At 41.3% G+C, this 15,552-nt stretch overlaps 1 protein-coding gene across 1 annotated transcript in view; it reads right to left on the reverse strand.

The window, feature by feature from the left end:
• The window catches only part of LOC138956745 (calcitonin gene-related peptide type 1 receptor-like), a gene marked incomplete at its 3' end in the record, with an annotated part of 47,307 nt that overhangs the window by 11,375 nt on the left and 20,380 nt on the right, over window positions 1–15,552 (reverse strand). Inside the window, 1 exon segment of the mRNA XM_070328018.1 lies at window positions 1,060–1,175. Within this exon segment, the coding sequence (XP_070184119.1) occupies window positions 1,060–1,175 (116 nt within the window).

Genomic DNA, 15,552 nt, shown 5'->3' on the forward strand with positions numbered 1-15,552 from the left:
AAAGTAATTTTGGATCGTTTTATAAAAAAAACCATTTTAATTACAATTTTCAGAAATGACCAAAGGAATTTTTAAGCCTCCATGCTGAAATGCAATACCGAAGTCCGGCCTTTGTCGAAGATTGCTTGGCCAAAATTTCAATCAATTTGATTGAAAAATGAAGGTGTGACAGTGCCGCCTCAACTTTTTACAAAAAGCCGGATATGACGTCATAAAAGACATTTATCAAAAAAATGAAAAAAAACGTCTGGGGATATCATACCCAGAAACTCTCATGTCAAATTTCATAAAGATCGGTCCAGTAGTTTACTCTGAATCGCTCTACACACACACACACGCACAGACACACAGACACACAGACACAGACACAGACACAGACACAGACACAGACACACATACACCACGACCCTCGTCTCGATTCCCCCTCTATGTTAAAACATTTAGTCAAAACTTGACTAAATGTAAAAAACAAGTCGCGTAAGGCGAAATTACTACATTTAGTCAATTTTCAGAGCTTGTTTTTAATCCGAATATAACATATTTATATGTTTTTGGAATCAGAACATGATGAAGAATAAAATAAAAGTAATTTTGGATCGTTTTATAAAACAATGATTTTAATTACAATTTTTAGATTTTTAATGACCAAAGTCATTAATTAATTTTTAAGCCTCCATGCTGAAATGCAATACCGAAGTCCGGCCTTCGTCGAAGATTGCTTGGCCAAAATTTCAATCAATTTGATTGAAAAATGAAGGTGTGACAGTGCCGCCCCAACTTTTACAAAAAGCCGGATATGACGTCAGAAAAGACATTTATCGAAAAAATGAAAAAAAAAGTCTGGGGATTTCATACCCAGGAACTCTCATATAAATTTTCATAAAGATCGGTCCAGTAGTTTAGTCTGAATCGCTCTATACACACACACACACACGCACAGACAGACAGACACACACACACACACATACACCACGACCCTCGTCTCGATTCCCCCCTCTACGTTAAAACATTTAGTCAAAACTTGACTAAATGTAAACTGAAGAAAGAAAGATGTCTGACCTGCTTGTTAATACAGGTGGTGTAGTCAGTCCACTCCTGCCGCGTGCCGTTGTGACCATCATGATAGTGACGTGAAAACCACGTGCCATTCTCCCAGCACGTCTTCTGCGCGTAACCTGTCGAAGGAAAAACGCTGGGCGATAATTTACAGACAAAGATACAGACAAATAGACAAAGCTGCCAAGTGTGACGTCCTCCCAGCACGTCGTTTTACCGAAATCTGCCAAAGGAAAAAACACTAGGCGATAATGTACAGACAGACAGACAGACAGACAGACAGACAGACAGACAAACAAAGCACAAAGCTTCCATGTGTGGCTTCCTTCCAGCACGTCTTTCTACCGAAATCTGCTGCAATGATAAACGCTAGGTGAAACTATACGATGTTCTGAAATAACCATGTCAGTATTATTTTGTAAGCGGTGTGAGAGAGCAAGAGCCCATTTGACTGACCCAAGCTTTTGTAATGCGAGGCAAAGCCACTAACTGACATAGAGAGACATAGAGAGATAGAGACAGACAGACAGACAGAGACAAAGAGACAGATAGACAGTGAGACAGAGAGACAAAGAGACAGTGAGACAAAGAGACAGTGAGATAGAGACAGAGAAAGACAGGGACCCATAGACAGAGAGAGAGAGAGAGAGATAGACAGACAGACCCACAGCGATTGCGTTAACTATCTTGGCAAAAGGATCCCTTTGCGGGTACAAACAAGGGTATCACCTCCCCACCGTAACAGATTCAATTCCAAATAATCTGACCTCAAGTATGCCAATTCCAAATCGTCACAGGATAAAAAAAAAGAGGCCTAAATCTGTGAATTGAAGTGACAGATTTAATGTTGCTGCAGCGGTGAGAGAGTGAGAGAGAGAGAGAGAGAGAGAGAGAGAGAGAGAGAGAGAGAGAGAGAGAGAGAGAGAGAAAGAGAGAGAAATGGTGAGCGAGAAAACAGTCGTAATTGTCGGTCATTTGAATGTGCTTCGTTACTGAGTGTGTGTGTGTGTGTGTGTGTGTGTGTGTGTGTGCGTGCGTGCGTGCGTGTGTGAGTGAGGTGCGCGCCCGCCGGTGTTTGTGTGTGTGTGTAATAATAATGATTGATGACCCCCCCTCCCCCAACACCAACCCCCCTCACCACCACCCAATTGAAATGAACCTTGTGTTTGTTCACTAACATGTCTAAGGTCTCTCGCCACCACTCTCTCCCCATCTCTCTCTCTCAGCCGCGTACCATTACCACTCAACAGATTTCATTTTCCTTGCCAAGATAAGACTCAGCAGCGGTGGCTTCAGGGGGACATTTTGCATGCAGGTCACAATTTGATTACTTTCCGCTAAAAAGACTTGACGTCTTACCATGCGAACAAAGTACGAATTTAGCCTTGACAATCACCTGACTGATTGCACGGACCATTGCCAATCTATACAACAGAAGCTGATCAGAAAAGAAAAAGGAACTTGAATATTATAATGCTAGCTATGCAGACCAGTCGTAGACCTTGAGCCGTACAGGAAACCAAATGATGTCAGTGGGAAAATCGTTGCAGAGTCTTCAACGTGTCTTCATCGTGCAGAAACGAGATTTAAGGACAGAAAGAGTCTGCAGACATTATTCTGAAACAGATTGGAAAAAGAAAGGATCGACTACAAAGATTTGATTTTCTTCTTCAAGATGAAATCTTGTCCGATTTAAAAAATGCCAAGGCCATACTACGGAGGCATCATCTTTATCAGACCGTGTTTTCCCTCCAGGAAGCGCGACATGGGCTATCGACCTTTACGATGGCTTGAGTTGACATTTCCCTCCTAGTGCACCTTTCTTCGGCTACTGCGCATGCACAACAACTTAAGAGCAACACTTGCTTTTTAAAGCAAAAAACTCCAAAGTAACAGACAGAAAGACGCACACACGCGCGCGCGCACACACACACACGCACGCACGCACGCACGCACGCACGCACACGCACACACACACACAGACACACACAGCACACAGAGCGACAAAGACAGAGCGACAAAGACAGGGACATATAAAGACAAAGGAACAGCTGAGATATCCACATTAAACACCACAGGGCATAATGCAACGGCAGCCTCGCGAAGTAAACTCAACAAAGTATGTCTTTATATTTAGAGCCCCGAAAATAATCGAACAACATGAGATTGTGTGATAGCATCGATTCTCCTATCGTAACTGTGGTATCAGACAAGAGCTGATTGTGATATAGGCGTTTATTTCGGGCAATGCATACATGTAAATACTGTCTGATGCAGGCAAAATCTAATCAACCCCGAAAGCAGTGTTAGCTAACTGGTAAGAACGTTTAGAATGTGTATATGAGCGAATCATAGGGTGTTTACCGTCTTCTAAAAAACGTTTACGGTACGAGCATGATAAAGATTAAACGGCAATGCGAGGGTTGAAACCAAGGTAAAACGGTGAGTTTTTCTCTTTTTCCCAGAGTCAACGTTCAGTGCAGTATCTAAGTGGACGGATTCGTACCACCATCGTGTACTAATTAATGCATGAAAAAAGACCGATATACGCACGTTAAAGATCCCGAGTTTCTAGCGGAATTCCGAAGATGGCGTATCGCTACCCGCGTGGCAGGTTAAAAACTAAGGTGGCACGCAATAATCTCCATAATATGGTGACCGTCAGAAAAAAGAGCTCAGGAACGAAGAAGAAGAAGCGAAATAAATACCTGGACTGGTATTCAAGAAAGCTCTATAGATATTAACGTTTAATGTTGAGCCTGAGGAAGACCCCAGTAGTCGAACAATCGTGCTTTGTTATCCGTATCGTCTCGTACAGTATTGTCTGGTCTTTTTACATTTAGTCAAGTTTTGACAAAATGTTTTAACGTGGAGGGGGAATCGAGACGAGGGTCGTGGTGTATGTGTGTGTGTGTGTGTGTGTGTGTGTGTCTGTCTGTCTGTCTGTTCGTGTGTGTGTGTAGAGCGATTCAGACCAAACTACTGGACCGATCTTTATGAAATTTGACATGAGAGTTCCTGGGAATGATATCCCCGGACTTTTTTTCTTTTTTTCGATAAATACCTTTGATGACGTCATATCCGGCTTTTTGTAAAAGTTGAGGCGGCACTGTCACACCCTCATTTTTCAATCAAATTGATTGAAATTTTGGCCAAGCAATCTTCGACGAAGGCCGGACTTCGGTATTGCATTTCAGCTTGGTGGCTTAAAAATTAATTAATGACTTTGGTCATTAAAAATCTGAAAATTGTAAAAAAAATAATTTGTTTTTAAAACGATCCAAATTTACGTTCATCTTATTCTTCATCATTTTCTGATTCCAAAAACATATAAATATGTTATATTTGGATTAAAAACAAGCTCTGAAAATTAAAAATATAAAAATTATTATTAAAATAAAATTTCCGAAATCGATTTAAAAACAATTTCATCTTATTCCTTGTGGGTTCCTGATTCCAAAAACATATAGATGTGATATGTTTGGATTAAAAACACGCTCAGAAAGTTAAAAAGAATAGAGATAAAGAAAAGCGTGCTATCCTTCTCAGCGCAACTACTACCCCGCTCTTCTTGTCAATTTCACTGCCTTTGCATCGAGCGGTGGACTGACGATGCTACGAGTATACGCTCTTGCTGTAAAAATGCAGTGAGTTCAGTTTCATTCTGTTAGTTCGACAGCTTGACTAAATGTTGTAATTTCGCCTTACGCGACTTGTTGTTTAATTTATGACAAACAAAACGTTGCATTTATAGAGAATACTACATGGCTTGCTGTGTCGTACCAGATTTACACGAGTTGTTTTTTTAAATATTGAACTGCGAGCGAAAGCGAGCTGTTCACTATTTGAAAAAGAAACCAGTGCAAATCTGGTACGATGCAGCAAGCCATGTAGTATTCTGTTTATCCTACATACTGTACTTACGTGTATTTTACTGAAAATGTCTTGCAGTCGAGGCAGTTAAATTGAAGACGCTTGTTTTGGAACCCAGATCTCTTCTAAAGCCTCGTGCAATCTATTACGTCAAAGTAAAGAAACGTCACTCTGAAAGTGTGGCGTGACGTGTTAGTTCTAAAGATTCTTCGAGGGTAATTAGCGTGCGCAATTTTTGTTTCTATAATGACGTTTGTCTCGGTGACTTTGGCATCATCAGCAGTGGAAAAACAGGTCCCTGCAAGACTTGCTTGACATGACCTCAGTTACATGATATACACACGTGTGATTTGAACGATTATTATCTCACGGGTGTCTCTCTCATGTATGTAGGATAAACTGTAGTTCGACCCAGCGGATATTTTTTCTCGAAAAAGCACTTATGATACAGACATTTGTTTCTGTCCTAGACATTTTGTTATCACTTTGTTTCCAATCGTATTCTCCTCCTACCTGCGAATAACGCAGTTAATCTCAGATACATCTAGCTACTTTTTTGGATCAGGGACGGATTGACGATATTTCGATCCATGGTGGAAATCGCCGGCACCCACATGCGAATAAGGTAATGAATCTGAGATACGTATCGCTTCGTTTCAGTGAAAGCAACCGCAAGGGCGGTAAACGTATTTAACCACAGACTTATCCATCAATGTCGACGGGCAGGACAGTAATGCACGGAAAGGGAGGATTAGCCCGGAAAGAGAGGAAACAGACACAGACGACGGACCGTCGTCCATTGTGCTAGAGCGTAGCGGTCCGTGGGATTACCCTGGGCGACGCACAACTGAAACCGACATCGGGCCGCCTTCGATTGTGCTCCGGAAGCGGCCGCAGTTTTTTTTTCTCATTACTTTATTGTCCCATCCCTGGGAAATTCGGATCGCTTCCTCCCATTAGAAAGCTAGCAGCAACAGAGTCGTGCTACCTAGGTGTATGCGTGTTTAGATGTAATCAGCCACCTGCACTTATGGCAGAATGACCGAGGTTTTTTACGTGCCACAGTGGCGACACGGGGGTGGACATGGATACCGTTTCTGAGTCTGCACATACAGTTGACCCAAGTCCGTCCCGGCTCGGATTCGAACCTGCGACCCTAGGATCACAAGTTCAGTGCTCTACTAACTGAGCTACCCCAGTAAATGACATCTGGCACCGATTGACCCCCAAAATAGATTTTACTAATATTTTGCTTTTGATATTTTCAGGGTGTGTTAAAGCAAGTGTGAACAAAAAAAGAGACAAGAATGTTGAATATGATGACATGCCAAGAATTAGATAAACGAGGGTCAGGTAATTGAATATCTGTCCAATCTGTTACAATCACGGGACCTATTTTGGAAGTGGTATTAATCCCTGGTTTACGTTTGTTGTGATGATGTGTTTCTGTTTAAATTATTGTAACGTGTCAACACAATCAGAAATTATCACAGACATAATATTAGCAGCATCTATGCGAAGCCGATTTTCGGGGTCAATAACTGTCGTATGTTTTTAAACGGACGTAAACTACCGGTGACTACCGTCTAGTTTACTTTTCTAAGAAGAAAACGGAAACAATAACTGTAAACAGACTGTGGGAAACAACAGACTTTCCGATGATCTTTCCTTGCTGTCTCTTTTTGTCTGTTGGATTGGACTGTGGGCGAGTTTGGCCTTGTGGAAAAATAACTTTTGAGACGATGACTTTGTTCTGAATTGAAAAATAGAAAATTGATTCTATTTGGTAAGCAGAACGCAGTAAACAACTGTCGCAGTCTTCGCGATGAAGATCTTTTCTTGCTATTTTACTTCGAGTGTTGCATTTGACTGTTGGCGGGTTTGGCCTTGTGGAAAAGTTCCATTTAGACGGTGGCTTCATTTGATGGTAGTTGTGAAGCCGACCGAAGTAAACAGCAGTCGCAGAATTTGTGAAAAATTTCTTTGTGCGTTGCATTTGTCTGTGGGCGAATTTTGCCTAATGGAAAAGTAACTATGAAACGGTGGCTTTATGCTGATTGAAAAATAGACAGTTGAGCAGACCGTAGTAAACAAAAGCCGCAGACTTCCGATGAAGCTTTTTTTCTTGGGTGGAGTGTTGTATTTCATTGTTGTCAAGTTTTGCCAAACAGAAAGTATCTTTACAGACGTTTGCATTATTCTGATGGAAAAATAGACAACTGATTGTTGATGGTAAGCAGCCCGAGGTAAACAACCATATTGCCTGCCAACCTCAGATGAAGGTCTTTTCTTGCTACCTTACTTAAACGTGTTTCATTTAACTGATTGTTGATGGTAAGCAGCCCGAGGTAAACAACCATATTGCCTGCCAACCTCAGATGAAGGTCTTTTCTTGCTACCTTACTTAAACGTGTTTCATTTAACTGTGGGCTACTTTTGAGACAGTAATCGTATGGACGGAAGAGTTCTAAGACGCCTGGACTACCCCACAATAAGAGAAGCAGAAACCGACGACGGACCTTTTTCGACTGTAGTTGGGAAGCACAGCGTAGTTAACTAGACTTTCCGTGAGGGTCTGTTCTTGCTGTCTTGCCTTTGGTTTGAACTGATGAGAAAAGAACATTTTAATTTCCATTTTCATTTTACACAAACATGGACATTTTTCTTTTGGCACCACATCGCATAACACAAAGACACGGTAAAAAAAAAAAGCTTAATCGAATGCAAATACACTATACTAAGATTAACTTATTGCATAATCATTGTCTCGGATTGTGGATAGGTTTTGTGCTATAACAAAAAGTCAGTTTGAAGACAATGGTTCTGTCTTCATGCAAAATCAGCATACTCCTTGAAGGGGCAGTGTTCGGAGTTCGGGGGGGGGGGGGGGGGGGGGGGGGTGTGTTACAAAACATTCCGAAACACAGTGGGCTGTCCTGATTGTGATACAGTTTACACCAATGGATATAAGAAAGCTTTTTCATAGTTCTAAGGGACGAAATATTCGTAAAGAGATGGCGTCCTTGGAGGTCAAAAAGAACGGAAGCAGAGTTTACAGCCCCGATAGAGAGATTTATTTTTGTCTGGTGACAGATTTGGAGAAGATGGCTTTATTTTGATTCAGAATAAAAGTAGGCGACATCCTAAAAGACGACGTCCCCTGGGGTCGACCAGCGTTTATAGCATGACTTTAAGCATTGAATGTAGGGCGGTTTTTCCCAGTGATACAGTAGCTGTGGTAAAGATGGCTTTATTGTAACATTTAATTTGAAAGTAGACACTGCAATATTCTTAAAGAGGTAGTGACCGCCGTGCTACCAGAATTACAATGTTTCTGTCTTGAATTTGACACGTTGATGTCCGCATTTAGTAAACAGCAGCTTTGCAAAAGATGGCTTCGTTTTAAAAGAAGGGGGGAGGGGGAAGGGAAGGGGGGAGGGGGGGTTGTATCTCTCTACAAAAACCACACAATTTGAAACAACCCACACACGGAGTTTTCCCTTCAAACAGCATGACGATGTTGTTCGTGTTGTAACAATGCCACATTTCTATTCGTGTCCCCAGTACTAGCAGCTATTTTGGGACAAGACGTGGTTAAATGCTAAGCAAGACAGCAAGGCTTTCTGGGTTTCTAAATACGCTCTTGTTCAAAATGTCGGACACGTAATATCTCTCATTTCCCCCCTTTAATTTAAGGAAAAAAATAGAACAAGAGCGAATACAAACAAAAAGCTTCATTAAAAAATCTGACGTAAAAAACTTGAGAGAGAAAAGCCACTTTCAGCCTTTACACCATTCTCCACTGTCGCTAATTTCACTCCTGATTATGCGTCACCCAAAACATTCTGTATGGAAATCATATTGCAATCTAAAGCTCACCCGGAGTGCAAAAGGTTCCTGAATAATAAATAGAAATGAAAAAAAGTAATCTGCAGCGACACCACCAGACACGGATTCTCACAGCCAAAATGTAATCAGGGAAAGGAAGAACTGATAGGTTTTTGATGGAAGACTGTTATCAGATTTTGATGTATTGTGTTGAAGACGGTGACAGGTCAAAATGATTCCATCCTCCCCCTCTCTCGCGTACATAATCAAATCAGGCGGTGTCGAGGCAGAATTCATTCCCAATCAACAGCTCTTCAGCTGCCAACCACTTGTCGGTTGGGAGGAAAATCGGAGGGGAATCTTGTGCCCTCCCCTTTTTCAAGTTTCACCTTCCTCCCTCGTTGTAAAGAGTGACAGGGTCCAATCTAAAATCGGTTTTAAGAAACAGAAAGAAAGGGACAGAAGAAATGAAGAGGGAGGGAAGTAAAAACAAGAAGAAATAACAAAAGAAAAGAATAGGAGGAAGAAGAAAGAAAAGAAGCGAGGAAAAAAGAACGACAGACAGGCAGAGGGAAAGACAGACAGACGGACAGAACAATACTGAAATGTCGTTTCTGTTTTGTTTTCTTTTGTTCTGTTTTTGTATTATGTGTGCTAGTGTGTGTGCATGTGAGTGTGTGTTTGTCTGTGTGTGTGTGTGTGTGTGTGTGTGTGTGTGTGTGTGTGCGTGTGTGTGTGTGGGCACGTGCGTGCGTGTGTGTGTGTGTGTGTGTGTGTGTGTGTGTGAGAGCACAACCCCCGTAAACCGAACCCGCGCCCTCGCTTTTGTCGATCCTTTTAACTGGCTTTTGCCGGCGGCCAACTTTATCTCAATCAAATCGGAACAGATAATTCGACTCTCCGAATAACTCGTCTTTTTTCCCCCAAAGCAACACTTTCCTTAGACAAATCTAGGTCGATTGCTAAGTTTTTCTCTCAAAAAAGATAGAACAGAGTCACTTTAGTGACGTCTTTAACGGAATAAGAAATGAGACATTCTTACTGTCCAAAGAAGTGACAATCTTTCTTGAATGTTTCATCGACGGGCGCAGTGGCGTGGTGGTAAGACATCGGCCTCCTAATCGGGAGGTCGTGAGTTCGAATCCCGGTCGCTGCCGCCTGGTGGGTTAAGAGTGGAGATTTTTCCGATCTCCCAGGTCAACGTATGTGCAGACCTGCTAGTGACTTAACCCCCTTCGTGTGTACACGCAAGCACAAGACCAAGTACCCACGGAAAAAATCCTGTAATCCATGTCAGAGTTCGGTGGGTTATAGACACACGAACATACTCAGCATGCCTCCCCCGAAATCGGCGTATGCTGCCTGAATGGCGGGGTAAAGACGATCATACATGTAAAATTCCACATGAGTGAACGTGGGAGTCTAAAACCCATGAGCGAAGAAGAAGAAGGTCTTTGCTGCATCCACTGGTCTTTGCAATTTAAAGCGGGACGAGATTTCTGTTTCATCTTTTATTTGTTCCAATCATTAAAATGACTGTCAGTTGTGATGTGTTTGGTTTTATTTTGAAAATGTACAGTCCTTCCTGTCTGAGATTTGCACAGACCTCTACATGGGACAATGAAGACCATCCCTACACTTGCATACATACCAAATATCAACACCCTGACTGCTCAGAGTCGGTGGCCTAGTGGTAAGGTGTCTGCCCAGTGAGCGGGAGGTCGTGGGTTCGAACCCCGGCCGGGTCATACCTAAGACTTTAAAATTGGCAATCTAGTGGCTGCTCCGCCTGGCGTCTGGCATTGTGGGGTTAGTGCTAGGACTGGTTGGTCCGGTGTCAGAATAATGTGACTGGGTGAGACATAAAGCCTGTGCTGCGACTTCTGTCTTGTGTGTGGCGCACGTTATATGTCAAAGCAGCACCGCCCTGATATCACCCTTCGTGGTGGACTGGGCGTTAAGCAAATAAACAAACAAACAAAACTGCTCAGAGTTGGAAGTTTTCGAATTGACCAGGTGAGCCGAATACGTTAACGGGAAGGACTGCCTTTAACCCTTTCTGTTCTTTATTTAAAAAAATAAATATTTTGTCCATTCATCATTTCTTACTAGAAAGTAATTTAGACGGCGTATGGCCTTGGTTGAGTTCACATTAGATTTGTAATGTCTATGTTTTACAAAAGCCATGGAAGGAAAAAAGCAATTAAAAAGAATAGTTAACAAAAAAACAAAAACTTACAAAAATAGCGCAAAAAAGGTGGTGTGGGGTGTGTGTGTGTGAGGGAGGGGGGGGGGGCAGCGAGTTTGATTTCTTTTCACTCTTGAAAACTTTTGTATCCACAACTCACAAGTTAGATGGGATGTCTACTTGAAAAGACATCAGCTCGGAATACACAAACTGATTTTTCCTTGCGATCCCCTTTCCAGTGGTTTATTTATTTAATGACTTTGACTCTTATCAAATGTCCATATATATTCGTCTTGCACGTCTGTATAATCTTCCCCAAATGTTCCTCTATGATTTAAGAATGTTTGCGGGAATGTTCAGCGTCTAAAGTCTGTGTATCAAGGGGAGCAATATATATTTGTGGGTCTTAATTTTGTTTCGAAGAACAGAAAAATAAATCTCACCGCAAACTAGAGAATGATGGATAGTGTACCGGAGCAGGATCTAAAGATTGGTGTGTGTTTGTGTGTGTGTGTGTGTGTGTGTGTGTGCGCGCGTGCGTGTGACTTTGTGTCAGTGGGTGTGTGTGTTTGTGTGTGTAAGAAAGAGAGAAAAAGAGATAGATACACACACAGAGACAGAGGCAGAGAGAGACAGAGCGAGACAAAGATATTTAGTCAGACGGACAGAATGACATAAGCAGAGACAGAGGCAGAAAAAAAACAGAGACAGAGAGCAATCAGTTCATGCCAAAGAAAAAAGTATTCCAACTAGCCGACCTCTGTGTGAAGGCTGTTACCGTGAAAACAAACAACAAAAAAAGGATTATTGGCGGAAGGACGTTCTCAATGCCTTCCTGAGAACACATTCTAATGCGTGACAAGACAATTTGAGTTTTCATGTGCACGCATCCGAACGTCTTGTTTTTGTGCAATTAGCTCCCTTCCACATCATAGCGAAGCAAACATAAATCTAAATCTGAAAAGCAATTAAGATTTTGTTTTATATAACCCGACAGCCCTTGCCAACGGCAGTTTGCATTCTCGTTTCCTTCGGAAGAAAACAAACAGAAATGTGAAATTATCGTTTCTGGTTTAGAGAAAATGAGAGCCACACACGCAGAATCTGCAAATTAGATGTGTTTACAAATGATTCATCTTTTCCCTGTAAGAAGTAGAGCAGTTTTGTCCGCGCAGAGACGACAAGCAATGGTTAAGTGCCGTTCACATGGCAGATTTTCTACCAACGAGTCGCTGCTAAATCTGGCCAAAATTGAACCTAAATCGGCAGGGCCGTTCACATGGCAGACTATTCGCCGCCTCCACAACTCGAGAGCGATTTCAAACCTTCAAAAACTGGGAAAAAGTGTTTAAAAATCTGACATGTGAACGGCACTTAACTCCCCTTTTCAGCTAAATGGATTCTCCCCAATGTACTTTCGTGGCCACATTAACAATTGCTTTGTATATAAAAGAGGGCACTATCTGTCACTGTGAAACGCGTACCACTATCAAAGTAAGGAAGCAACGTCTGTGCATGTCTTTTGACACGATTGCATCTGTCAGCGGCTTGGAAGCAGCTGGTAGAGTAAACGGACAGGAGACAGGCGGAAAACGGCATGGGCAATTACATTTTGACTGAATGTAAAAGGAAAGAAAGAAAAAAAGAAAGAAAGAAAGAAAGAAAGAAAGAAAGAAAGAAACAAGTCGCGTAAGGCGAAATAACAACATTTAGTCAAGCTGTCGAACTCACTGAATGAAACTGAACACACTGCTTTTTTCACCAAGACCACAAACTCGTCGTTTCGTCAGTCCACCGCTCGTGGCAAAGGCAGTGAAATCGACAAGCCATGCAGAATAGTGCGGTAGTGGCCAGGTGGCGCTGAGCAGGATAACACGCTTTTCTGTATGTCTATTCTTTTTAGCTTACTGAGTTTGTTTTTAATCCAAACATATCATATCTATATGTTTTTGGAATCAGGGACCGACAAGGAATAAGATGAAATTGTTTTTAAATCGATTTCGGAAAATTAATTTTAATAATAATTTTCATATTTTTAATTTTCAGAGCTTGTTTGTAATCCAAATATAACATATGTATATGTTTTTGGAATCAGAAAATGACGAAGAATAAGATGAACGTAATTTTGGATCGTTTAATAAAAAAAATAATTTTAATTACAAGTTTCCGATTTTTAATGACCAAACTCATTCATTAGTTTTTTAAGCCACCAAGCTGAAATGCAATACCAAAGTCCGGCCTTCGTCGAAGATTGCTTTGCCAAATTTTCAATCAATTTGATTGAAAAATGAGGGTGTGACAGTGCCGCCTCAACTTTTACAAAAAGCCGGATATGACGTCATCAAAGGTATTTATCGAAAAAAATCAAAAAAAATCCGGGGATATCATTCCCAGGAACTCTCATGTCAAATTTCATAAAGATCGGTCCAGTAGTTTAGTCTGAATCGCTCTACACACACACACGCACAGACAGACTTACACACACACGCACACACACACACACACACACACACACACACACACACACACACACACACACACACACACACACACACACACACACACACACACACACACACACACCACGACCCTCGTCTCGATTCCCCCACTATGTTAAAACATTTAGTCAAAACTTGACTAAATGTAACAAGTCGCGTAAGGCGAAAATACAACATTTAGTCAAGTAGCTGTCGAACTCACAGAATGAAACTGAACGCAATGCAACGCATACTCGTAGCATCGTCAGTCCACCGCTCACAGCATAGGCAGTGAAATTGACAAGAAGAGCGGGGTGGTAGTTGCGCTGGGAAGGATAGCACGCTTTTCTGTACCTCTCTTCGTTTTAACTTTCTGAGCGTGTTTTTAATCCAAACATATCATATCTATATGTTTTTGGAATCAGGAACCGACAAGGAATAAGATGAAAGTGTTTTTAAATTGATTTGGAAAATTTAATTTTGATAATAATTTTTATATATTTAATTTTCAGAGCTTGTTTTTAATCCGAATATAACATATTTATATGTTTTTGGAATCAGCAAATGATGGAGAATAAGATAAACGTAAATTTGGATCGTTTTATAAAAAACATATTTTTTTTACAATTTTCAGATTTTTAATGACCAAAGTCATTAATTAATTTTTAAGCCACCACGCTGAAATGCAATACCGAAGTCCGGGCTTCGTCGAACATTACCCGACCAAAATTTCAACCAATTTGGTTGAAAAATGAGGGCGTGACAGTGCCGCCTCAACTTTCACGAAAAGCCGGATATGACGTCATCAAAGACATTTATCAAAAAAATGAAAAAAACGTTCGGGGATTTCATACCCAGGAACTCTCATGTCAAATTTCATAAAGATCGGTCCAGTAGTTTAGTCTGAATCGCTCTACACACACACACACACACACAGACACACAGACACACACACGCACATACACCACGACCCTCGTCTCGATTCCCCCCTCAACGTTAAAACATTTAGTCAAAACTTGACTAAATGTAAAAAAGAAAGAACGACAGAAAGAACGAAAGAAAGAAAGATAGAAAAAAAGAAAGAAAGATAGGAAGAACGAAAGAAAGAAAGAACGAAAGAAGGAACGAACGAAAGAAAGAAAGACATAACCACGGAAACGGCAGCGATTTGCAAAGAGTTTGAAACTGCGGTTGCTACGGTGGCACTGGTGCTCGAATCAATCAAATAAAACCCGGGTTCCTCAACGCAACCACTTTTGCAAAGTGTACTAATGTCAGCGGGAACAGACTATGTTTGAGTGACCTTTGTTAAACAATCACTTCATTCTTCTGGTATCACAAACGTTTCTTCTTTATCACTTGTACATGAGCTGGAAGATTACAATGTGTGTGTGTGTGTGTGTGTGTGTGTTAAAAAGGATTTTACAGCGATCACAACGCTGGAAAAACAGACGAACATAACGGATAGCGATGGAGTTGGCAAGGAGATACGAGAAATCTGCGATGAAATTAACACCGATGGCGTCGACTGGAACAAAAGGACAGTCAACTTTTCTACTCTCAGGATGATGAAAGCCCCCAGTTTTACCCTCTGGCGATCGACGACGACGACGAAAACGAAGACAAAAGAAAAGAAGGCTAACATGGTGGCCATGATATTCATTTCATAAGGCAGGTTTAGTATTTCGCGTTGGTTTCACGCCCGCTCGATGTAAAACAGACTTTATTTGGCAAAATATGACAAGAGTCTTGAAACATGGGACAAGATCACGTATTCAGTTGAAGTGGCAATTATGCAAAAAGCAGTAAGTTTCACGAGGTTATTAATAAACCTCAAACAAAGCACAACAGATTGTGTGTTTGTCAAGGACAAGGCAAGGTCTGGAGAGTATTCGTCCTTCTTCGCACGCCTGTGCAGAAGAGTGCACATTTCCCTAAAACAAAACAATAAACAAACAAAACAAACTAAATTGAGGTTACGCGCAAAGGGAAAAATGAACGCTCTCAGTGTAGTGGAGCGAGTCGTGATCAACGTTTTGTCTCAAATAAAAAAAATAAAATAAATAAAAAAGTCCGGGTCACGCGCAAAGGGAAACATAAAAGCTCTCAGTTTAGTGAAGCGAGTCGTAA

Source organism: Littorina saxatilis, unplaced genomic scaffold, assembly GCF_037325665.1.
Source record: "Littorina saxatilis isolate snail1 unplaced genomic scaffold, US_GU_Lsax_2.0 scaffold_472, whole genome shotgun sequence".
Classification (NCBI taxonomy): Eukaryota; Metazoa; Mollusca; class Gastropoda; order Littorinimorpha; family Littorinidae; genus Littorina; species Littorina saxatilis.